Source organism: Chlamydotis macqueenii, chromosome Z (genome assembly GCF_036417535.1).
Source record: "Chlamydotis macqueenii isolate bChlMac1 chromosome Z, bChlMac1.mat, whole genome shotgun sequence".
In the NCBI taxonomy this organism is placed as follows: Eukaryota; Metazoa; Chordata; class Aves; order Otidiformes; family Otididae; genus Chlamydotis; species Chlamydotis macqueenii.
Genome location: NC_141593.1, coordinates 11,267,544 through 11,294,096, shown reverse-complemented (window position 1 = coordinate 11,294,096; position 26,553 = coordinate 11,267,544). Strand labels below are relative to the sequence as shown.

Here is a 26,553-nt window from a genome sequence, read left to right as displayed (position 1 = left end):
TGTCTCCTAAAGTATAGGACTAGGTGTCTACCTGGAAAAAGGGTATTCTGGCAATAGACCTTTTCTGTTTGTTATTGCAGTGTTAGAACAAATTCTGCATTAGTATTTGCAGACTTTACACATTTTTGTAATCCAACTAATTTAAATAAATAAATAAAATGAGCATGGAATTGATTTTAAGGGCCTTTTCGCTCTGTCTCATACCCAGTAACCTGAAATACCATGAGCAGGACCTAAGTTTGAAAAGCTGTGTTAATCCAACACCTGTTTCATCGCCTTTCCTGGATGGATGTCTGTTTCTGTGAGCAGCCTAAACAAAAACAAAACGACTACTGCCTCCAGTCAAATGTGACTGTTTTTCTGGGAGGCTGCATTAAAAGAGCAACTGTGCATGAATGCGGGCTTTATTAAACCTGGTCTGATTTAACCAAGCACAAGCCCCTGTGCTCTGTACAGGGAAACGGTGAAAGCATCAGGAGGCATTCCTGGCTGAAGCTCCACAGCGCTTCGGGCCGGCAAAAGCCTGCCGGGCCAACGGCCTCCAGAGCAACTGTCTTCCCTTTGTGGCACTGCTGAGTTAAAGGCTCTGCAGGGGTGAGCTGCGAGCATCAAGATCTTGATTAAAAATTGTATTTATTTAAAATCCCTGTGGTGCACTTTCCACAAGCTGCTGTGCCAGCCCTGTCCTGACCAGTTTTAGCAGGGACTGCTTAAGATATCACTACCCCAACCGTGGTCTCTGCCTCTCTGGGAGAGGCTACAGCTGCTGTAGCAGGAGGAACAGGACCAGACAGCCCCGTTTAAAGGCACATCTGGTGAAAATAAAGGGTTTTATCAGCTCTTCCGCTCATATCCTGGAACGCGACCCCGGGGAGGCTGAGGTGCGGGTGGGTCTGGACCATCCGCAGCAGGACTGGGTGGAACATGGGTGTTGCTGTCCTATAAAGCGGACGCTGGAGAAGTTTCCTGAAAGCTAAGTGTGGATTTTTACATCCACTGCCGTCTGCCCGACTCCCAGCAGCAAGGGAATGCCCCTCTCCTGGCTAAAACCCAATGCAGAGCGGTAACCGGGCTGGCCTCGGTGAAGTCTGCTCCTCAGGAGAGGCGGCCGCGGGGGATCGGGAGGAAACACGGGCCGTTTCCACAGGCGAGGGACCACACAAAGCCTCGTCAGGCCCCGGCGAGTAAAGCCAAATACCAGGGGAGAGGCGGGCGCGGCACAGCCCGCTCCTCCCGGGGCACCCCTGGAGCGGGCGGCGCAGAGCCCGCCACCGGAACCGCGGCGGGAATCGATGTCTCGGCGCTCGGCAGGCGCCGGCCGCCATGGCGCTGAGCGGGGTGCGGGTGCTGGAGCTGGCGGGCCTGGCGCCGGCGCCGCTCTGCGGCATGATCCTCGCCGATTTCGGGGCGCAGGTGGTGCGGGTGGACCGGACCCCCCGCTCCGCCATGGCCACCGACGTGCAGGGCCGCGGCAAGCGTTCGCTGGCCCTCGACCTCAAGCGGCCGCCGGGGGCGGCGGTGCTGAGGCGGCTGTGCCGCGGGGCCGACGTGCTCATCGAGCCCTTCCGCCACGGTGAGGCGGCGGTGGCCTCAGGGGTGGCGGCGACAGCAGGGTGGGGCCGGGGGAGCGGTGCGGTCGGGGCCTGGGAGCAGCCGCAGGGAGGTGGTGTGGCGCTGAGGGGACTGCTGTCGGTCTGTCTCCTCTTGAAGTGCATAATGGGAAGGGGGAACAGCTGCTGGGGGTTCATGTCTTGTGACCGGCTGGAAAAATGCTGTGGGACGCCCGGGATTTGTGAAGTAGAACAGGCCTGCAACACCGCAGGGAAGCAGACGCGGAAGGTGGTAAGCCAGGGCCTTGCCCTGCTGACCGAGATGCTGAACAAATAGTTCTGGACGGCACCAGGGGGTGACTGAGCCGAGGGGTCATGTGTGAGCTTGGGCATCTGTCCTGCAGTGAGTTCCAGGCCTGCTGATATAATGTGACTCACATTTATAAGGATAGACTCATAGAGTCATTTAGGTTGGAAGAGACCTTTAAGATCATCGAGTCCAACTGTAATGTGGTTAAGATGTAACAGAGAGTTGTCTAAGTGTCAGAGCTTGTGATTCCTCTGAAAACAAGAGATGAACATGCTCTCTTCTGCAGTTCATAAACCATACACAGGCGCTCATCTGATGTAATGCATGGGCTCAGTATCCCTGCTCTTCGTTCAGGACGCTGTTCTGTTACAAAGAGTCTCATCAAGGCCAGGTTGGACAGAGCTCTGAGCAGCCTGGTCTGGTTGGAGATGTCCCTGCTCCTTGCAGGGGGGTTGGACTAGATGGCCTTTGAAGGTCCCTTCCAACCCAAACTGTTCTATGATTCTGTGATCATGCTTCAGTGAGAAGCTAGCTGAAGTCTTTTGCGGTTTCTGCAGTCAGTTTAGAAATAGAAGGCTATATCAGTTAAACATCACATCTCATAAACGGGCTTACATATCCTGTGTCACAAGTAATGCTTTTCATCTGAAACCAGGGTTTTATGATTGTCATGTTTTTTACCTTACCTTACCTTACCTGTCTGTTCCTCAGAAGCTGTGCAAACATAATTAAGACATTAAATTCTATTTTTCAGTGTAGCTAGTTTCATATTTTCTAGTGGTACTTTTTTTTCTTATCGTGATTTTCATGATTTTGTTTTCTTTGGTTTTATATACACTTCCTTTTTTTTTTTTTAAATCTGGAAATGCAGATAATTTTGTAACTAGACATTAGGTTTTATGGGCCTGTAACTAAGCTAGACAAACCAGTGATAAGCATGAAGCCCGTGTGAACCAATGACAACATGAGGGCCCAAGTGGCAGGAGAGTTTCTTTAAACACACATGTACTATTGACCTTCCGACAATGACTTTGTGACACCAGGGGCTTTTGCCACACAGTTCTCACTTGTGCTTTTGAAATTCTTGTTCTTTACCGAATTTTGCCTCTTTGTCCTTGTTGTTAATCACTTGCCACTGCCCAGTAAGTCATACAATAGAAATAGATCTTAAGGAATTTGAAGATTTAGTAATATTATGGGCTAGTCTGTGAAACAAGTTGCAGTAATAGATGCTGAGGTGAAGCAGGCATTGGAATTACGTTACTCCTTCCCCTCCAAAATGTGTGACTCTGCAGTGCCAGTATAGATTATAGGGCATAGTCCAACTAAGCTGCACTGAGCCAATGAAAATGTGTCGTTAATTTGCTTCTTTTAAAACCACTGCTTTGGAACTGCAAGATACAAATTTTAGCCTTAATTACTGCAAACCAATGCTGACCAAACCTACATTTCATTGATTTCTTAAAGTTCCTTATTCACTGCATTACAAAAGAACACTTTTTTTTTTTTTTTTGTGCAGTTGTTGCAAATAATTTGTGGAATTGTGGCATGGTCCATTCACATCAGTGAGTTGAATGATACAGGAATATGCACGGTACTGAGAGGTTAATACAGTGAGGAAAGTATATTCCAGTGAAAAATGGAAGCAATTTCTGGTCATTTTAATGTGGAAAACATAAGAGTTTGCTCTTTTTTTTTTTTTTTTTAAAACTCTCACTCAACAGCATACAAATTACAGCAAGCTGTCTGGCAGTCTTTTTGGGGGAGTAAAACAGGAAAAAAAGCTGAATAAAAAGAAAGGACTCTAAAGCTTAATTTCCACTTAATTGGCTCGTATTCAAAATGTATGCAGTATGTTGTAGTAGTAGTTTATAACATTCTGGTTGCTCACATATAATATGGATACTGAACTAGAAAGTATTACTTCATAAATTGCAATTCAGTTCTGTTGTTGTATAATTTAACTTTGAGCCATGGATATTTTGAGCCTTATTAAAAATAAACATGAATTAGCATTAGCCTTTGTCTTTTTAAGGTGTCATGGAAAAACTTGGGCTTGGTCCAGAGATCCTTCTACAGGAGAATCCCAGACTTATCTACGCTAGACTTACTGGATTTGGCCAGACAGGAAAATATGCCAGGTCTGCAGGTCATGACATCAATTATTTGGCTTTATCAGGTAGGCTGTAAAATTTCCTATCAAATAAGTTTTTTTTTTTCTCCCCTTAACTGAAGACTCAAGAATTTATTAAAAGGTTATTTGCAGATAGCTCATGAGCTGCAATCTGGTGAAACAGCTGAGCAGATATGAAGCATCTCTGTCAGTGAAAGGAGGTTCCTTCTCTTTCAGTTTTCTTCTCCCTGCTTCCTTCTCTCCAGTCAGCTCTGGTGCTTGGTTAACCCCTCTGTAAGCTCCCTCACAAGTCAAGAACTAGCCAGGAGAAATGAGGATGTTTTTCTGCCAGGTTATTGAGGTGAAGCAATTCATTAAGGGATCTAACAAACATAAAAAGTCAGCACAAGAAAGGAGGAAACGGGCTGAACAGGCCGTTCGTTTGGCAGCAGCAGTGAGCTGTTAGGCTGGATCAGCATGTCCTCTCAGGCTGTACAGTATTTTCCTTCCTTTGTGCTATTTTATCTGAATAAAATTTTTCTCTTTGAACAGAAGATTGACGTTTTTATGCATTTTTGTCTTTCTTTGGGGCCTCTCTGCTAGAAAATATGTGCACTTATAATCCTGAAAGGGCTGCAGATTATTTTGTATGTTTGTAAGCAGCTTTTTTGAGTGAAGGAAAAATAGGCAGCTCTTATGCTTTTCTCCTGTAAATATCTCTCCGTTGATACCCACTGAAAAGAAAGTAAGCTTAAAATAAAGTGGCGGTGCTGTGTTTCATTAAGATGTTGTAGGTAGTATGCTGTTTTTAAGTGTCATGATTCTACAAGTGTACAGTAATAAACAATAACCAAACCACCCAACTCTGGTGATAGCAGTCAGTGTGTCATCCATGGCCCCACCTACTGCTGTTCACACTGCTTCTGTCTCTGCTGCTCCTCCGAGCCTATGAGGGAGGAGAGAAAGTAGCCCAAAACTTCTTGGCTTCCAACTGGATAAAGCATTTCTTTTAGCCTCAGAAAAGGGCCAGAGCAGGGGCACTGCACATGTGGCAATCTGGTATTACCTGCTATGGGGAGTCATTGGGATGTGGAATTTCTTCAGGGATGAGTTCTGTCTTCTCTCGTTATGTAAGATTGTCAGAGAATAAAAAAGACTAAAGAAAGGATGCCTCATTTGAAACATTTCTGACTTCATGTCCACTGATTTCAAAGTACTAAATTATTTTTATTTCTTATTAGCCTAGAGAAAGAGTTGGTACAGAAACTATAGCCCATCACTTCCTTAGATTGTAGTACTTTTCTGTTTACAAAAAGAAGTGCTTTTTTTTCGCTGGAGCTGATTTGATCAGTCATATTTTGCTTAGTGCTATCTTCCTAAAATGAAAAAAATTTTGCTTGAAATTTAACAGGTCAAGTTTTACTGCCTATTTAAAGGAAATAGACAAGGTATTTGTCAGGTATCATTCCTCAAAAATTAGATCTCATATTCTGAGTATTTTCCTGATGAGCTTTAGAATTCTTCAACTAAAAATGGCTTGTATTAGAAACTCCAGATTTAAGTTAGTATGCTAATCTGCTGGTGCCTGTGATGACCTTTAGATTGTTAAAAGTGACGTTTTAGTCAGCCACAGGGCTTTATGCTTGCGCTACAGGCTTTGGAAACTTCTTTATACTGTGCACTCAATTGCTTGCACTTAGGAAGTGCATTAGGCCATTAGCTACCTAAACAGTGCCTCAGAATCATGCAGTTCTCAGGAAATTTTGACCATTTATGCTGCAAGTCTCAGACCTCAGGCTACAGACATAAGAGAGATACGATCATACTGCAGAGTTTCTTGCTTGCCCAGAGGGAATCGCTGTGAGGGAACTACAAAGAGTAAGGTGACAGTAAAGAGCTTGTTTAGGATGGCAGAGAAATGCTAACAGATTCAAAGCTCTGTCTGAAGTAAACTGGCTTAGTCTTTGCACTATTTCCTTTCATCCTTGCATAATTGCTGGCATAAACATAGATACCCCGTGTCTGTGTTGCATGCAATCAGAGGTAACCTTTCTGTGTTATTCACTTGTTCCTCTTGTACGCGACCTTTTTCTTTCCAAAGGTAGCTGAAGAGGGAGTGTGAAAGTGTGTCAGTGTGAAATCCTTTGTTATAATTATTAATTAATGGATTATGTGCACAGAAGACTGTACATCTGTTTTGACTTTAAAAGACTCAGAGAAGAACAATGTAACAAAGTTGCTTTGAGACATGTTCGTAATGCCTCTTGAATTCTTATGGGGGAGGTTCTATGCATGTACAAAGTACAAATACAGAGTTATTGCACACAAGTTTTTGGGGCTAAATTTTGTATAGCCAAATTTTAACTGTTTTTTCCGTGAGGCTTTTATTAATCTCTTTAATTAAATGCATCTTCACTAATATGATTTCATATGTTCTATTCTTTTGTGAACTAAAGAGCAACTATTTGCCAAGTAGAGATAGAAAACTGTTGGTAGAAGTTTGCTTTATCCCTTGTTTACTTGCATAGGTTGAAAAGAATTAAACTTTAATTTTAGAAATGTACAAATCAATGTTTATAGTAAATTTCATACTTACGTTTGCTTTGTTTGCTGTACTGTCAGGTGTGCTGTCAAAGCTGGGTCGAAAAGATGAAAATCCTTATGCACCCGTAAATCTTCTGGCTGATTTTGCTGGTGGCGGTGTTATGTGCGCAATGGGGATTGTTACCGCCCTTTATGAACGTACCAGATCTGGCAAAGGGCAGATCATTGATGCGAGTATGGTAAGTCTGGTCTCAAGGAAGGTGAGGTATCTTAGGTTTTGCTTGTGTTGGTTTTTTCTTACTCTAAGTCTGTAGAAGAGAGGAAATTGGAGCTATTCGTAAAGTTTAAAATTGAGAACTTGGGAAGGGGAAAGTAAGTAGTCTCATAAAATGGCTATTCCTTCACATGTAAACAATCTTCATGTATCGCTGTTGCCATAACATCCTTATGACATGGGGCACATACTGTGACTTTCCCTCTGTGCCATTCCCTATCTTTCCTTTTACCAGTCTGCCTTCTTCAGGAAATACTAGCTGTATATATTTGATGAGTAGCTATGGTGTATGGAAATAGCGTGTATAGTAAACAAATTCATGCATAACAGCAAAAATGATGATTCTAATAAAATAAGGAATTGCATCAACTTTATCCAAGATACTTTATCCTGCTTATTAATTTGTGGCAGGTCATGTCCTATTAGAAGCACTGTTCCCTTGAATAATTACACTGCTGTGGATTATTGCCAAGAAGTCGATTTCAAACCCTTTGCATTAATGTGCTGTAAAATAAATGAAAGGCTAAATTAGCTTAATAATGAATGCTACGGATTTTTTTCGCTGCAAGACCACTTACTTACACACAGAGGAAAAATAAGTATTTACATTTATCCTTGAAACCTATATTATCTGCAGGTGTTTTTTCTCTCTATCTCTCTTTTTGTTTTTCTGTTTAAAGAGTGTTGCAATTAAAATTTGACCTCCCTTCGACATGTGATGCAGTGAAGGTTCTGATTTGGACTTAAATATAAATTGAAAAAAATTATATTAATTGAAAAAAATCCCTTTGTTGAAGAGATCTTGAAGACAGGAGAATAGCAAGACAGATTAGCTATCTTGATTTGAGTAAGTTTTTGACAAGTTCACATGGCATTCTCAGAAACAGGCCACGGCATTATGGTCTAGATTAAAATACTGTAGGATCAGTGCAGAAGTGGTCTGGTGTTTCTACCCCAGCAATAGTTACTAGTAGCTGATTGTCAAAATAGAAAACTTGTCAACTGGCATTTAACAGACGTGTTGGGTTTTTTTCAGTGTTTTCTCCCAAAAGCTGAATGATGGATGAGCGATTGTGTTTAGTAAATTTACAAATTATGTGCATGTGGGAAGAACTACAAGTGTCTTGGATACTTGGATTAGAATTGAAAATGACCTTTTCAGATTGGAGAAATGACCTGAAAAGAATTAGCTGAAATTCTTGGAGATGCTGCTCTGTAGTTCTCTTGGGCAGAAACAATTAGCTGCACAAATGCGATATGAGAACAATTGGCTAAAGTACAATCCTGGAGGTTTGTAGCAGTCACAAGCTGAACATGAGTCAACAATATCATGCCGTTGTAAAACACACACACACTGTATTAGAATGTATAAACAGGAAATAGAACCAGCAAAGTTTCTGAAGTAGTTCTTTTAATCTAGTCAACATTTATAAGGCCTCAGGAAAATACTGTTTCTGACAGTGGCCATTATCTTTCAAAAAAAAGTGACCAATTTGAGGAAGTCCAGGAATCACAACAAAAATGATCTCAGTCTAAAAACATGACCTACAAAGGAAAATTGAAGGTGTTTGTATATTTGTGAAATAAAAATTGTGGAGAATTGTGACAAGTCTTCAAATATTTAAAAATGTATTTCTTGTAGTTTGGAGTATTACTTAGTCTTCACTACTGATGCTTTAAGTCATTAAAAGAATTTGCTACAAAAAGGATCAATGTAAATCTGCTAATGTCCTAATGACATCTGTGGCTCATGGGGAATGGAATGTGTTGTCATTTTTGTGGGGTTTTTTTTTAAGCTCTTGAAACTTCTCTCTTTCAGTTTTTATTGTCTCATTATTGTGGAATATACAGTTCCCTGCTGGTGTTCCTAGTGTCCCGTGAAATGGATGGAATATTGTCCAGTATCACTGGATATACTTTATCTGGCATTTTGTTACGTTCCTTTCACTTGGAACAGACTTTCAATGAGACCGTTGATGAAAGACATACATGCATCATTAACAGCAAAGACAGTTAAATAGACTGGTTTGATGAGCCTGCTTTTAGATCTAAGTTTGTTTCATGAAAGTAGATATTTTTAAAATCACAATACTGCAACATTTCAGCTGTCATTTTGTTTTAACATTCTTTTTTATTTAAATAGACCTGTTACTTAAGTTTTTGTACAGTTTAGGTAGTCTGAATATGTTCATGACTCTGACGTGGTGCAATTTTCTATGGTAGAAGAGGGAAAATTAATTTCTTTTTTATCAGATTTGTGTCCTCAGAATTACTTTTATTAAGTTTTCATCTTACTTCATTGGTTGTTTTACTGTTTGTTTTTTCCATTTATTACAATGTCTTTTTTTCTGAAGTAATCTAAAAAAAATTAATTATTTTTTTTTGTCTTTGAGGTTATTAATTCTAGATTGAGATCCAAATTTTTGTGATAGAAGAATTTATTACTTGTCTTTCATTTCTAATTACTGTGCTGAAAGCTGGAAAATGGCTTGGGAGCATTCTTATGATTAGAAATATATACATGAGGAACTCTTGTAGTTTAGTTTCACTAAACCGATACTGAAAGAAGGTAGAGAGGATCAGGCCGAGGTGTAGATATGCATCATCTATTCACAGTGTCCAGTGTTATCGTTGCTCTGTGTAAAAGATAGACACTGAGTCCTGTGTTTCAGCTGTCTAGCTCAGAAGAATTAAGTGCCTGATCTGAATGGATTGATGTTAACTGCTCTCTCCTCTCATTGACTCTGTAGGGATCACAGGTTTTTTACAGTGAGCCTGATAGTTCCCGTGTGCTGAGTAGGATGTGGAGGGAACACCGCGATATGATACGGCAGGCACAACTGTACATCTACAGTCTTGCATCACACTGGAATAGAGGGTCATGTGAGTCAGGGCCACACTTTAAGTTCACTCCAACTTCAGACACAGAGACTTCTGCTGATGGTAGGCATCTGACCAAGCATGACTCACTCTTTATGAAAAGAGCCACAGGAGAGGATGGTGGTAATGATCACTCGCATAATAGTCTCATGGCAAGAGCATTTAGCTATCCAGCAGAAGACTGAGGTTCCAGGTTTTTCCTCAGCCTGGAGGTATTCCAAACCAAAACTCCCACATCCTAGACGCATTCATCAGTCACAAGGATAAAGATTAGGTTGGCGTGGATTCATTCTCAGTTTTGTTTGAACTGTTTCACTCTTCAGAAGGGACAGAAGACTTCTGGAGCAGACAGGTCACCCACCAGGGTGATGCCTCTGGGTTCTTGTCGCTGCTTCAGAGACCACTAGTGCTTTTAGCATGAGGGAGCCAATAAGTGAAACACATAACTGTCACTGAAATCATTCTGCAATTAGGCTTAAGTGAGTCTTCCCATGTTGTCCTTTTCGTGTTTTAAAAGAAAGTGACGACATTAATGTATATGTGGTGTAACCAGAGCATGCCAGGTCAGAGTCCAGAGGCGGGTCACGAAGATGATCAGAGAGCTGGAGCACCTTTCCTGTGAGGGCAGGCTGAGAGAGTTGGGGCTCTTCATCCTGGAGAAGAGGAGGCTCCAGGGAGGCCTTATAGCGGCCTTCCAGTACCTACAAGGGGCTTGTAAAAAAGACGAGGAGAAACTCTTTAGCAGGGCCGATAGCAATAGAACAAGGGGTAGTGGCTTTAAAATAGAGGGAGGTAGATTCAGACTGGACATCAGGAAAAATTTTTTACAATGAGGGTGGTGGAACACTGGCACAGGTTGCCCAGAGAGGTGGTGGATGTCCCATCCCTGGAAACGTTCAAGGCCAGGCTGGATGAGGCTCTGAGCAAGCTGGTCTGGTTGGAGATGTCCCTGCTCCTTGCAGGGGGGTTGGACTGGATGACCTTTGAAGGTCCCTTCCAACCCAAACAGTTCTATGATTCTATGTTAGACACTATTTTTCCTTGTCTCTGAATTGCAGTGGACCTCAGGCAGAAGCTAGTTGTCCAGTTGCCCAACGAGGGATATTTCTAAATTCCCTATACCAGTTCAAACGAGATGTGCTATTTTATTTTTGGTATTTCCAGCGTAGGTGGCACTGTACGTAGGTATTGTAAGTAGTTCATCAGCACCAAAATTTTATTTGCAGTTAGAAATTATTCTGATATTATCCGCATCTTTTATTATCGTTACTTCCAATGTTTTTTGTGGTTTTTTTGTTAACATGAGTGGAGAAGATCAATCATTAGTAAACCTAACACTGTTTTGATATCCTTGCAATCATTTTGCAAGCATGTAGATGAAGGTGCTTTAATTGACTTGAACATACGACAAGTAGGGCAGAAGCATTCCTGTCCTTGTGGCAGGTACTTAAGAAATAGCTCAAGTAATACACATCAAATGAAGAAGCCTTCATGACTGCATACTTCAAAGATTTCCGTGTTTTAAATTCTTGCTTAGAAAGTAGAAACTAATATATTGCTCAACATGAAAATTCAGTAGCTTTTTATTTTGGTACAATCTCTGTTCTTTTCTCTATAGACAATATTACGTTAATTTTACACAGCTGAAAATGCATGAATCAAAATGATACTCGAAATGATACAGCTTAAGTTTTTCTCTGTTCCACTGGGATGTTTCTGGCCATATACTGTCACTGCCTCATCTTCTCTTACAGTTTTTCTAATGCAGTTGGAAGAAAATGGATTCTGCTGGTGAGCAAAACTGTAGGATACGATTTTGCTTGTACCAAGACTGTTACAAGCTTGATAATTATTGAAAGGCTGAACAAACTGAATTTTCATCTGGTTGTACTCCACACAGCCAAAATTTTAAGGAGCAAATTGGAACAGGATTAACCATGTTTTCTAGTGCTGTATTAATCAGACACTTGCCTATTTAGAGAGTACCTTAATGTGTCTATGTGCCTGCCAGTCCTGAGAGTGGGAGAATAATTTTTGTTAACTTAGTGATGGAGATGAGCTTCCCAGTTCCCATGGTGTAAGAGAGCTTTAATCTTTGATTTCCTTCCAGTTTTCTTCTAAATATAGCAGTCTTACTATAAACAGTAAATTCAAAGAAGTTAACGTTGAAATATACTTACAGGGCTGGTATAGGCATCTTGATTTCCAGAGGTTTAGAAGGCTTGAGAGCTGTAAGATACTTAATATTCTGCCGAGTCAAGAAGCTTGTCCCATCCCTTAAAATTACTTAGATTCTCTATGTGAACTCCTACTGATTATAAACTTTCTAAGCTAGGAAACTGTGCGTTTTGAAGTGTGTTATCTATCTGAGGCTGCATTATTAGATTTATGCTCCTTCTTATTCTCTAATTTTAGATTATTTCACATAAGCAATATAAACAGTAATTGAAAATTTTAAGAAATTAAACTGCTTACCAGAGATTTTGTCATTAAAAATCTTAACAAAGGACACAACTGGTAGTAGGTTTTTGCTATTTGTTTTGTGTAGAATTAAAGTAACATACCAATTAACTTACTGAAGCTATTACTTCTTCCTGTAAATCTTCAAGGTAGAAGGAGTAGCATACCTAAGTTCTTTCCTGTGGAAATCGCAAAATTTGGGACTTTGGAACAGACCTCGAGGTGAGAACCTGCTAGATAGCGGTGCGCCTTTTTATGAAACCTACAAGACCTCTGATGGAAAATTCATGGCTGTTGGTGCCATTGAGCCTCAATTCTATGAGCAGTTAATAAAAGGTAAGTAGCTTGGAGCAGTTGTCTCACATCAGCAAAGCATGACTGAATTAATACTGTAATACTTTATTTTGATTCATGACATTGGTTACGTTGACTTCTTTGTAAAAGCCAAACACTACTTGAAACTAATTGGGTAGTAGTGTAGCAGTTTATTTTACTTTATTCTTACAGCAATTGATTTCGTTCTTTTTCATCCTTTCTTCACCATACCCTCAGACACTACACTTAAATTACAAGTTTTCTTCTGGAGTTGTGGTAGTGGTAGTCTGTGATGTGGCTGGAGCACTAAACTATTTTTGGAAACCACTTTTTAAAATAGATTGTGAATATACTTCAAAAAGGAGACCTAATTCTTTCATATTGCAAATAAAATTCCAAGCAATTTCAGTTATTTGTGCAATATTTTTTAAAATTAAACTATTTAAATTGTTTCAGAAATGAATATTCATTAGAAGTAGTTCATAGTATTTCTTGAGTGAATGGAATTTTTCTAGCTGCAAAGTCAGCTTTCTAAGTTTATTTCCACCACACAATTTCAGAATTATTTTAGTGCCCAGATATAGATATAATTTTTGTATTTGACTGAACACTCTTTAAATATAACTATGATTTATCAAATTGAGAAATGGGTCATGCAAAATAATTGTGTGAAGGTAAGACAGAAATTTGCAGGTGCCTCTTTACCTTTGAACTGTTTGTATGTTTCAGGCTTTTGATCAGATGTGCCCTTAGCTTCCTAGTGGTTATTTAATTTAGAAAGATTTTTTTCTGTTGTGCTCCTTTGGTAGATTGCTATGCTTTCCATACAGAATTTATGAAAATGTATTAAAAGTCACTAAATAATTTGGTATCCATTCTCTTTGCATATGAATATGAAGGATATAAAAAGTTCTCAATCTGATTTTAGTTTTGCTTAATGATTAGAAGGAATACTGTTGCAATAAGGGCACGGACTCGGTGGATGGTGTACTGGAGACCTTTATTGTCCATTAGCATAAGTCTTTTATATCTTTTCTAAGTTACATGCGAAATGCACGCGCTTAATCATCTAATTCAATTGGTAGCTATATACTATTCACGCGCCTTAAACTTCATTTGGATTGGTTATAGATTTTTAGTTGTCTTTACTATTTTTGCCTTAGGTATTTCCTTATCTTGTTCTAATTGCTGGTTTTTGTTATTGAGCAAGTGGTGTTCAAGGACATAGCTCAAATTCTTCAATATCAGACAGCCATGCTGCACTCTCTGTTCCCACAGAATACCAACAAGACGTGTACCTAAAGTGGATGTACCCAGTGTCACATGAACCACCTTTGTACATGCATGACTTACATGCGGTAAATCTTTGCCGAGTAAGGGTGGCAGTGGAGTACCTCCTTGTTCTTGCTCAGTCTTTCCCCCGTGATTATTCCTCAGATTGTAGTGTGGATACCTGTACTGGTTTTGGCTGGGATAGGCTTAAATTTCTTTACAGTAGCTTTTATGGGGCTATGTTTTGGATTTCTGCTGAAAATAGTGTTGATAACACATTGACGTTTTAGTTACTGCTGAGCAGTGCTTACAGAGAGTCAAGGCCTTTTCTGCCCCTCACACTGCCCTGCCAGTGAGTAGGCTGGGGCTGCACAAGAAGTTGGGAGGGGACACAGCTATCACAGCTGACCCCAACTGACGAAAGGGGTATTCTGTACCATATGATGTCATGCTCAGCATATAAACCAGAGGGAAAGTTGGCAGGGTGGCCACTGCTTGGGAACTGACTGAGTGTCAGTCAGTTGATGGTGAGCACTTGTTTTCATTTGTATCACTTGTCTTTCCTGGGTTTTATTTTCCTCTTCCTTTGTTATTTTTCCCCTCTTTTCCTTACTTTTAAAATTATTATTAATATTATTTGTTTGTAATTATTAAACTGCTTTATCTCAACCCACAAGTTTCTTTCTCACTTTTTCCCTTCCAGTTCTCCCCGCATCCCACTAGGGGAAGGGGGAGCGAGTGAGGAGCTGTATGTTGCTTAGTTGTGGGGGTTAAACCATGACAGTTTCTCTTACAAGCAGTTACTGCAAGCTCAGCCCCAGTCAGCAATGTTGTGTTAACAAGAGTGTAGTCACTGCCAAGGCCTGCACTTCCAGGAATTTTTTGAAATTCAGGAGCACGGTAAGATGAAATGAAGGTATGGGGTTGTAAGGTGGGATGTGCCTTTGGTGAGCAGAATCCCAAAGAGAGATCTTGTTCTGCACACTTTGGCTTTTTTGTCTTGCAACCTGTGGTTCACAGTTCTTGCACATCTGTGGCTGTAAATGGCTGCTTCTCTGTGTACCTTTAAAGGGCTGTGCAGTTGCCTAAACTATTCAAACTAGTCCATGCTGACACAAGAAATGGATGAGGCAGGCTCCTGGAGTGACTCAGGGACATGTCCAGCATTATGTGCTGCACCAAGCTCAGATGTCAGGTTTGGGAGAGCCATATTCTTGACTGAAGAAGCCAGTACTTTATCCGTCATTGTCCTGAAAATAACTTGTTTGCTCCTTGATCTTGGTAAAGAAAGTACAGTTGATTATTCCACACTTTGCTGTTCTTTGAAATGTTACTCTCATCCAATCCCTTGAAATTTTTTTGCTTGCAAGAAATGGAGAACAAAAATAAATATAAAACTGTATCAAAGTAAAATGTAAGCCCTTGCTCTGGAAGTTAGGGAATTTGGAATTCCAATACATGTCTTCTGGGAGAATGCTTGTGTTAAATACAAAGGAAAAAAAAAGAAAAGAATAAAGCTGCTTACTCAAATACCCATATGTTTGGCTTAAAGTGATCAAACACTGGCCTGCAGTATTTGTGGCTGTGGTATTTTACTCTTCTCTAGAGATTAGGTTGAATAGCACTTACTTTTAAGCTACAGGAGTGGGATGGAATCTATATTTGTTCAAAAAGAAAAGAAGTTCTGTAATGGAGCCTGGTCTTGTCTGTCACTTCTTCTCAGTGAACCTTTGCTGGACACTCCAGCCACAGAAGGAGCTGATTGTTGCTACAGGGCAAAACTCAGGCTTTTCTCTCTCAACCAGACAGACTGCTTATTTAGAAAGAAGCCTCTGATGGATGAATCCAGTGGTCAGGCAATGTAATGTGATCACTGACTGGTCTCTGTCTTTATTTAGATAACTCTTTATTGAGGAAAATGCTAAAATTCTCTATTTTCCTCTTAATTGTTGCTCAGAAATTGAGAGCACAAAGTTGGAGTAGCATCTATGAATTCATCATCTGCTTGTATTAGGGCACCCACATTGGACAACTGTATTTTCATGTTTGGAAGTATTCCTTATGCTTACCGTGCACAGAAATGGCTTGATTTTGATAGCTAAAGTTTCAAAAATAGTTATTCTAGCAATAAAGATGTGATGTATCTGTTCGTAAGTAGACAAGTGCAATCACAGCTGTGCCTGTGTTTCAGTCTGTTTCTATCATATTTAAAAAATTCAACAAACAGACTAAAGCCTTCTAAGGAAGTTTTGCTTTTTTCCCCGTAATTGTATCACAATCTGTGCTTGTTTACAGTCAGTCATTTTTCTTTTATTTTGTAAAAGCCTGTTGTTCAAAGTATCAGACCAAACTCAAGATTTTTTCACAATATTGCATTTAAAATAAGTAGTCTTTCTTCATTGTATTTTAGGTGCATATTATGAATTGTTCAAATTTTCACATAGGAAATATTTAGCACTTTCAGTAGTTACAGTTGCAAGCTTTCTGAAGCAATAGCATACTAAATTAGAACAGCAGATCCTTCTTTTGACTTAGGGATTTTTTCCTTTCTGGGATATATATTGCAGAAATTCAATTCCGAATAGAAGCCTTTTAACATTATAGGGAAGAAAAAGCCACTTTTGAGAATTGTTATTGCTCTTTCACAAACCCGAGGAGCTTTGACTTAGGCTGAGTTGTCTGTTCAAGGCATTAATTCTCTACTTTGAAGTAGTTTTAAAATGGTATGTTCCAGTTACAGTTTCAATAATTTTATTTCATACTTTTTTTCCCATAATTCTAGTCGGTTCTGCTGGTGAACAATTTGGTGCTGTTCCAGATGAAATATATTCAAAACCCACTTTCTGTCTCTCTGTCCGTATTCAGAGAGTCGGTTACTTTTGCCACTCCTATATGATGAGAACACAAGGATATGGGTGTTGCAGATGTTAGGAGCTGGAGATGTAAAGATTGCAGAACTGAGAAAGGAACATGATTTCTGAACCATTTATCACTGCTCATAGAATTCTGGCTAGCAGAAGTGAAACTAATTTCCTTTTGGTTTTGGTTCACTTCAGTGTTTCCCTGCAGAATTAGGAACTCAGTGCTGGACCAAAGTGCGGTTAATGATATGGCGAGGAAAGGTCTGCAGAGGGAAACTAAATAAGTTTTTAAGAAAATACAGCATCTGAGTTTGAGAAGATTGTTGGCTTTGTAGATTGCACTTGGCAGGGAAAATTAAATTTCTACTTACCACAATTTTATAATTTTTTTTCTAAAAAGGTTGTATGAGAAACTGAAGCTATATAAAATGTAGACACGGTAAGTGATTGCTGTAGTAGCTGTAGTTTTAGGAGTTGTATTCTGGGCTCACTATAGACTCTTTGCTATTCACAAACATACTGTAATCCGTTAACTTATAATAATTTTATTACTATGAAAGTCAGCCAATAAATAACTAAAATACCTTTGCCTCTTATGAAAAATCTGATGTAAGAAACATGTGCTACTAATGTTAAGTCTCAATGTTTTGATAAAAAGAGACAGAATGTCTTCCAACTGACCTGTAAATTGCTTCTGCAGGTTTCTCTTGATTGTTAGCAGTATGTGCTTAGTATTGCTGTAGCCAGGCTACAAGAGGCCTGCAGAACACAGTACATTTTGTATATCAGGTGAGAAGTAAAGGTTTGGATCTGTGTTATCAAGTGGTGTAAACTCACTTACATAAGGTGAACTTAGTATCAGCTTACGTTGATGAGAAAACCACTAACGGTCACTAAAGTTCTGAGCATGTATTTGATAGTACTCCTTTCATACTATTTTGATATTCCTAAATTGTGTGACTTCTATTTAGAAACAGGGAAAAAAAATTAGGAAGCACTTGAAAAACATAGTTTACATCATTATGAAAGATTTCCACAGGGCTCTCAATTTTGTGATTGTATTGTGTACTGTGTTAGAAATCTGTTCATGTACTGAATTCAGTACGAGACCTATTGTCATTAAGACACGCAAAGTGGACATACAGTTTCCTCATTACATTTTAGACACCCTGAGTTACACATAATATTAAGTTTTATTTGAATTTATTTATCATGATGGGCCTGAAACATTGTACAGATTCTGTATAGGGCTAGGTTCTTGCTGTACCAAAACATTTGCAATTGTGATAAATATGTAAACTTGGAGTACAGGTATGGAGGCATTTGCAGCGATGCTGTGGTAGTGCTCTGGGCCTGATCAACTTTTTGCTGAGCTGTCACTTTCTAAAAAATTATTTTGTTTCAAAAACTTTGAGCAGAAAAAAAACTTTACATAGTTACTTTAATGAAAATTCACTATTGTCATGGAATATTCTAAAGTTCGATTCCCTCTCAAGTGAGAATGAATTACATTTAGAGAGATAGGGAGCAATAGCATACACCTTATGGCTGTGGTTTGGGCCAAAATTAAGGATTCCTGTACTAGATGATTTTATTCAGTCATGTTGTGGTAACATAATTTCAAAATTACTGTGCTATGAGCATACAATTTTGAAAAGAAAATCAGCAAGTTAAAATGAGAAAATCCTGAACAAAGCTCTGCTAGGGATCCTAAATAATCTCTTAAAATAGTATATCTGAAATACTGTAAGAAACTTTATTTCCAACATACCAAAGCAACTTTGCTGATTTATCTAATGAATTTTACTGTTTTCTCTCTTTTGAAATAGATGCCTAATTTTACTGCAGTTTGTCTAAGAAGTTCTGTAAAAATAGAAATTCAATTTGTTGCATTAATAAATGACATGCAGATATATGTCAATAAAGCTTTTAAAAGAGACTTAAAGCTATATCATGATAAGGATACTTAATTTTTCATTTTTCAAAAATCGTTATTTCAGAACTGTACTAGAGTAGATTACTGGGCTTTTATAAAGAAAAATCCCTAGATGAAAATTGGAACAAAAAAACTTGGAAACAAGTTGTGATTGCTTTACCAGATATTTACTTTTGATTATGTTGGGTGAAATCTGTATTCTGTGGTATCCCAAACAATTCTGTGCTGTGTAATGGTTTCCTTGTTGACTCAGTCGCTCCTGCTGTTCATCAGCACCACAAATGGTTAGCACAGGCTGGAAAATGATAAGCTGTAGTGTTTAAATGCTGTCACTGCATGCTGTTTAAAGTTGAAGTCTTCAGTGGTCAATGTTCTATTTTGCTAGAGCATGTACAGTTAGGTTCAGCCAACTTTCCATCTGGCATGATCTTGAAATAAAATTGTGTAATGGGGTAGTTAGTGGTAGAGCTTTGTTCATGTTGGACTGGCTACTAGAACCCAAACCATAATTAATAAGCAAATGAATACTTACGAAACAGTGTTTCCAATTGACGGGATTCCATGATTGAGACAGAATCTCAGATAGTGTGTTGTTAATTAGCTTTACTTATTGTGGAAGATGAATTTGCCTCACTGTTGTAGTTCAGCCCCGATTGGGACCAGACTACGCAGTCTCTCTCTCACTCCCCCCACCCTCCGAGAGAATAGGATGAGATAATATAAGGAAAAACGGCTCGAGGTTTGAGATAAGGACAGGGAGAAATCCTTAAAGTTACCGTTATGGGCAAAACAGACTCGACTTGGGGAAAACTATTCATTTATTACTACAAACAGCAGGATAATGAGACAGGGAACAAGATAACCTCCCCCCACCCCTTCCTCTTCCCAAGCTTAACAACATCTCTACCTCCTTCCCCTCCCGAGTGGCACAGGGCGGAAGAGGGAATGGGGGTTGCGGTCAGTTCATCACGCGTTGTTTTACGTCGCTGCTTCATGGTCAGGGGAAGAACTCCTCACATTCCTCCCCTGCTCTGTTGTGGGGTCCCTCCCACGGGCCACAGTCCTTCGTGAAACTGCTCCGGCGTGGGTCATCTCTTGCACGGAGTGCAGTCTCTCCAGAACGGCTGTCCCAGCAGGCCCTCCACGGGCCACAGCCACCTTCAGGCATCCACCTCCCCTGATGTGGGGTCCTTCACGGGCTCCAAGTGGATCTCTGCTCCTCCGTGGACCTCCATGGGCTGCAGGGGGACAACCTGCTCCACCATGGTCGTCACCACAGGCTGCAGGGGAATCTTGGCCAGGAGCCACATTACTCTTCCCCCTCCTTCTTCACTGACCTTGGCGTCTGCAGCCGCTCCTCTCACACAAAAAGTTCTTCACAACAGGCTGGCAGATGCCTCTTAGAATCTCTTCACATCATCCAGCTCATCTCCACTTCTTGCAGCCGGGCCGGGCCGAGTTGGGCCCAGTCAGCTGCCCAGCGAGAGGCCAGAAGGTGAGGCCTGCAAGGCCCATGAGGCCTGCGCCTCCCCCTCTGCGCCTCTGCCCCTGCTCAGCTTCTTCACATCTTCTCTTCTCTTTTTTTTTTCTGTTTTCCCATTCTTAAATACGTTATCGCAGAGGCGTTATCACGGAACATTCTGCTACCAATCGGCTCGGCCTTGGCCAGCAGCGGGTCCGCCCTAGGCCTGGCCAAGTCCCCTGAACAAAGGGGAGCGACTTCTAGCAGTTTCCTACAGAAGCTGCCACCTTAGGCCCCCCCCTCACTAAACAAAACCACAACACTTACATAGTTCTTAAGTAAAATATATTGCACTGTTCATCTTTAGTATTATACTCTGAAGATTAATAATCAAATTAATTTTGAAAGTATTGTTAGCTTCTATTTAGTTATGGATGTTCAGCCAGTATGAGTAGTCTTCAGCTGATTTTTTTTAGGATAATATGAATCGTTACAAAGACTAGATCTTAAGTTTAGAGATTTAAGGTGTGCATGACTTGGTAACTCAATAAGCACTGATGTTTACCTTGTAGTAATACTCACCCTGTAAGTATCTGTAGGAATCTCTAATAAGATGTGAAAATGCTTATTTAGTCTTTGACTGTGTTCATTTTCTTCTAAACATGAACAACTGCAAGGCTGTATTTCTGGGTCTGGAAATTGACAATTTCTCTGTGGTTTCCTTTGCAGTACAGAAGTAAGATTTCAAAGCATGTATTCATTTCACAGAATGATAGAATGGTTTGGGTTGGAAGGGACCTTTACAGGTCATCTAGTCAAACCCCTTTGCAAGGAGCAGGGACATCTGCAACTGGATCAGGTTGCTCAGAGCACTGTCAAATCTGGCCTTGAACAGTCTAAACTCTTAGTTTAAAACCATTACTCCTTCTCCTGTTGCAAAAGTTTGTCCTCATCTTTCTTATAAGCCCCCTTTAAGTATTGAAAGGCCGCCGTAAGGTCTCCCCAGAGCCTTCTCTCTTCCAGGCTGAACGACCCCAACTCTCTCAGCCTGTCTTCATAGGAGAGGTGCTCCAGCCCTCTCATTGTCTTTGTGGCCCTGCTTTGGACCCACTCCAACAGGTCCACATCCTTCTTATGCTGTGGGCTCCAGAGCCGGACACAGTGCTCCAGGTGGGGTCTCACCAGAGCAGAGCAGAGAGGGCGAATTGCCTCCCTCAGCATGCTCATCATGCTTTTTTTGATGCAGCCCAGGATGCGGCTGGCTTTCTGGACTGCACTTGCACATTGCTGGCTCATGTCCAGCTTCTCATCCACCAGTACCCCCAAGTCCTTCTTCTCAGGGCTACTCTCTATCCGTTGTCCATCCAGCCTGTATCTGTGCTTGGGATTGCCACGACCCATGTGCAGGACCTTGCACTTGGTTGAACTTCAGGAGGTTCACATGGGCCCACCTCTCTAGCCTGTCAAGGTCCCTCTGGATGGCATCCCTTCCCTCCAGCCTATTGACCGCACCATACAGCTTGGTGTCATTGGCAGACTTGCTGAGGGTGCACTCTATCCCACTGTCCATGTTGCCGACAAAGAGGTTGAACAGGGCCAGTCCCAATACGGACCCCTGAGGAATGCCACTTGCCACTGGTCTCCACTTGAACATCAAGCCATTGACCACAACTCTTGAGTGCGGCCATCCAGCCAACTCCTTATCCACGAAGTGGTCCATCCATCAAATCCATGTCTCTCCAGTTTAGATACAAGGATGTTCTGTGGGACAGTGTCAAATGCTTTGCACAAGTAGAAGTAGGTGACATCAGTTGCTCTTCCTTTATCCACCAGTGCTGTAACTGGTGGATAAAGGTCACAGAAGGCCACCAAATGGGTCAGGCACAATTTGCCCTTAGTGAAGCCATGTTGGTTGTCACCAGTGACCTCCTTATTTTCCATGTGCCTTAGCATGGTTTCCAGGAGGATCTCCTCCATGATCTTGCCAGGCACAGAGGTGAGACTGAATGACCTGTAGTTCCTTGGGTCTTCCTTGTTTATCTTTTTAAAAATGAGGGTTATGTTTCCCTTTTTCCAGTCAGCAGGAACCTCCCCAGACTGCCGTGACTTTCCAAATATGATGGACAGTGGCTTGGCAACTTCATTTGCCAGTTCCCTCAGGACCTGTGAAAGCGTCTCTTCAGGTCCCATGGACTTGTGCACCTTCAGGTTTAATTGCCTTTTCTCTTTCTTGTTTCTCACCTCCTTTTTGAGAGAAACCCTACAAGAAGTGGTAACATTTCTTGCATCTCCTTGAAGTAGGAGAATGGAAGAGTAGGGAGTGCACAGAGCAGAATCCATGAGAACAGAAACAGAGATAGAAAGCTGTCTGCACAGGAGAGAAGTAAACTTCCCAATGAGAGGGAAGGTGCTGCTTAGTTAAACAAAGGACCTGGGGCTTGCCTAGTTCAGGAAATTTTCAGTACAAAGCCTGTGTGTCCATCTTCTGCTCTTGTGTCTCAGAAGGGATGTGCATATTGCATAGCTAGGTGGTCCATGCAGCTGATCTTCTGGGAAGCAGAGTTCTTAAAGAGTTAGTGAGTGTAAGGACTATGGGTTTCACTTTTCCAGAAGACCAGTAGTGAAGAGTTCCAACCTGGAAAGTGTGGTGAAGAAAGGAGAGCAGGAAACACTGCTGGAGTCCATTTGGACTGAGGGAGTCAAGAAACACATCAGATAGCTTGCAGGCACCGGCAGCAGGTATATCCATTGACACCATCTTCTCATCTCTGGCGTAGGAGTAACATGATTGTGTTGGACACACTGTAGCCTGTTGAATGTCCGGTTCTGGCAGATGTACTGGCTAAGTATATTGCTGTAGTCCAAGACTCATTCAGCAGACTTTTGTGTTGCATCTACCAAGTGGAGAATACAATATCTATTATAGAAAATGTTCTCAGGACAAAGTGTTATCTCTAGGCAGCTGCTGCTCTTACAAAGGATTTATACAAATAAGTGTTTATTATATGTACTTAGTTAAAAGGCTGGAGCTGATGCCGTTCAGTCTAACTGCAAGTAATAGAACATGTTATTCTTCTTCTCCCTCCCCCGCAATCATAGATATCCTAATAAAGTTTGACGGAACTTTTAGTTAGTATGCTCTGCTGTGTTGGACAGCCTGCAAAATACTAGCTTCTTGAGGAACATACTTAGCTGTGAGCAGCACTTTGATTTATCTAAGCTATACTACAGTTAAACTTTGCTTTTCTCCTTTCAGGTCTTGGGCTAGATTCAGATAAACTCCCCAGCCAGTTGAGTTTCTCCGACTGGCCCGAAATGAAGAAAAAATTTGCATCCATATTTGCACAGAAGACACAAGCCGAGTGGTGCAGCATATTTGATGGTACTGATGCCTGTGTAACTCCTGTTTTGTCCTTTGATAACGTTGCCTCACATCAGCATAACAAAGAAAGAAGTTCTTTTATAAAAAATGATCAAGAAGAGATAAGTCCTAGACCTGCTCCTCTTCTGTCAAGGACCCCTGCTGTTCCATCATTTAAAAGAGATCCTTTTATAGGAGAACACACAGAAGAGATACTTCTGGAATATGGATTTACTAAGGAAGAGATTGCTAAACTTTGTTCTGATAAAGTAATAGAATTCAGTAAACCAAAAGCTAATTTATAATTTCTAACTATGCAGATCAGAGAAATTTCAGGCTAATAAAGTTTTTATGCATTAAAATTGAATTATATGACAACTAAATGTTTGCATGATACAGCTTTTAAATATTTTTTAAAATGATTTAAGTTTTAAATTTAATTGAGAACAATGTGAGTTACGTACTTGTGTACCTGGATGGTCTGCAGTCTAGAATGGTACTGAAATTGTGCTCTGAAGATCTACAGAGTTTGCTTAGTTAGCAGCTGTAAATCCTCAAAATATTTCTTTAAATATCATATCCTGTAAAATGTTTGTTTCTTTTAGTTCTTAGGTATGCTGTTGATTTGTCATATATGCTGTAATTACATAAGGCAATACTTTTCATAAAATATAGTTATATTCTTTCTAAACAAGTGATTGTGTTGTTTACCCATAGATTAGAAGGGATTTTTTTCTCCCTTATCATATTAATTCATTTGCCCTATTATGCAAAAAAAAGATTGAAATAATGCTGTTTTCTTATGTAGAGTTATTATCATAAAGTAATTTTATTTAATAGCCTGACTACATTTTCCTAGTGCAGTCTCCTGATTATATTACATTTGGAATTTCAGTTTGCCTAGAAAATCACTTCAGAATGAAAGTTGTTATTATAAAATTGCTGCCATGTATTAATCCTTTCCTCCATTTTTGGAAAAATAGTAGGCAGCTTAGCTGCACAGGTTTTAAACAGTGGTTATTCGTGGTGGTTTTAATTTCCTTTAAAATTAAACCATCATTTGAAACAGTCTCCTTCAAGGCAAAAAAAAAAAAGTTTTCAAAAAGAAATAGTTATATGGCCTTAACACAGTTTTCTTTAGTGTGACTTGTTAGGAATTATGATATGAGAGATTGGGTTTTTTGATACTTTTGTCAGTGTTTACTTTGCTGCAGATTAATTTATTGCTTACAAAGACTTCCAAAGCTGAGATACATTTTAGCTCATTTTACATGTGTCATGCCAAAATGTCAGCAAAAAAACCTTTCACGTTCTACTACATAAACACCTGCCTGGAAGCAAGAATTACGTAGCAGGTCAGCAAAAGCATCTTAAACAATCAGCAAAAGCATCATAAGTTTCCAGCTGATAATCACTCTAATGTAAATTACTGAATATTATACAACTTTACAGTAAGATTTGACAATTTGGTTAGTCCCAGATACATCTGATGGTGTTGGAGAACAGTAAACGTTCTCAAATGTCATGTCCAGCATACCTAAGTGGGATCAGGTGCCCCCTCAGCAAGTTCGTTGATGACACCAAGCTGTGTGGTGCGGTCGACACACTGGAGGGATGGGATGCCATCCAGAGGGACCAGACAGTCTGGAGAGGTGGGCCCGTGCCAACCTCATGAAGTTCAACCAGGTCAAGTGCAAGGTCCTGCACATGGGTTGGTGCAATCCCAGGCACAAATACAGGCTGGGCGGAGAATGGATTGAGAGCAGCCCTGAGGAGGACTTGGGAGTGCTGGTGGATGAGAAGTTGGACATGAGCCTGCAATGTGCGCCTGCAGGCCAGAAAGCCAACCGCATCCTAGCCTGTGTCAAAAAAAGCATGGCCAGCAGGTTGAGGCAGGTGATTCTGTCTCTCTACTCTGCCCTGGTGAGACCCCACCTGCAGTACTGCATGCAGTTCTGGAGCCCCCAACATAAGAAGGACATGGCCCAGCTGGAGGGAGTCCAGAAAAGGCCACAAAGATGACCAGAGAACTGGAGCACCCCTCCTACGAGGACAGGCTGAGAGAGTTGAAGCTGTTCAGCCTGGAGAAGAGAAGGCTCTGGGGAGACCTTATAGCGGCCTTCCAGTACCTAAAGCGGGCCTACAAGAAAACTGGGGAGGGACTTTCGATAGGGGCGTGTAGGGATAGGGCAAGGGGTAATGGCTTTAAAGTGAAAGAGGGTAGATTTCGACTAGATAGAAGGAAGACTTTTTTTACACTGAGGGTGGTGGAACACTGCCACAGGTTGCCCAGAGAGGCGGTGGATGCCCCATCCCTGGAACCATTCGAGGCCAGGTTGGATGAGGCTCTGAGCAACCTGATCTGGTTGGGGATGTCCCTGGTCCTTGCAGGGGGGTTGGACTAGATGACCTTTGAAGGTCCCTTCCAACCCTAACCATTCTATGATTCTATGATTCAGCAAAGGTCGGATCAGCTGCCTCAGTCAGGTGACTAACCTGAAAAGTACAGTTTTGTTATGTCACTACAGATTTGTTTTAAGGCCTTCTCTTGGCAGGTAAGACTGTTTAAAGAAAACCTAAGTGATCCAGATAGCCTTTGTTTTTCAGAAAGCCACAAAATTATCAGTTACATTAAAGGTGGCACACAGCAGTTACAAAAAATATTCACCAGTTGCACTCTGACAGACTTCTGTTGAGCTTTTGTTTGCCACTAACACTCTAGGACAATAGGTAGGTCCCTTATCTTCGTGAAGTGCATTGAAATCCTTTTCTGGATATACATTTTAGATTCTTTTTCCCCCTCATCGTTTGATCAACAGGAAATCGGCATTCTGTCTGGAGCTCATGTTTTCTGCTGAACAGAAAGATGAGGGCTCGAGATTCTTGTTATCACTGCTGTCCTACAGCAGCCAGAGGAATAGCTTTATGTCAGGCTGATCCTGCGCCTCGCCCATGTGATGCGTGTTCCCATTATATGTGTGTTTCGTCCTTAAACAGTAGTTCTTTAGTTGTGGATGGTTGGGAGCTTTGCAGATGCCCAAGAGCTCGGATCTGCTAATGTTAACACAGGCTTCCCCGCCCCCTTCCTTGCATAACTTGTGATCGCAGAGCCATGAAAGTATGTGAGTCCCTCCCCCGGCACAGACCGATCCCACCCAGCATATGATCTGGGCTCCATGTCAGCCAGGACAGGCAGCACTGACTTGCCGGAGCGC

At 41.0% G+C, this 26,553-nt stretch overlaps 1 protein-coding gene across 2 annotated transcripts; it reads left to right on the top strand.

Annotated features, from left to right (window-relative positions):
- Positions 1 to 1,317: 1,317 nt before the first annotated feature.
- AMACR (alpha-methylacyl-CoA racemase) lies at positions 1,318 to 24,188 on the top strand. Of its 2 annotated transcripts, XM_086770659.1 has the most exons (5): positions 1,318 to 1,573; positions 3,896 to 4,039; positions 6,596 to 6,756; positions 12,281 to 12,467; positions 23,234 to 24,188. In XM_086770659.1, exons 1-5 carry the CDS (start codon positions 1,324 to 1,326, stop codon positions 23,641 to 23,643), a joined length of 1,152 nt encoding a protein of 383 aa, XP_086626785.1. In that variant the 5' UTR covers positions 1,318 to 1,323; the 3' UTR covers positions 23,644 to 24,188. The 2 variants fall into 2 exon arrangements, with proteins under 2 accessions (XP_086626785.1, XP_086626786.1); XM_086770660.1 differs by lacking the exon at positions 3,896 to 4,039.
- Positions 24,189 to 26,553: the final 2,365 nt, after the last annotated feature.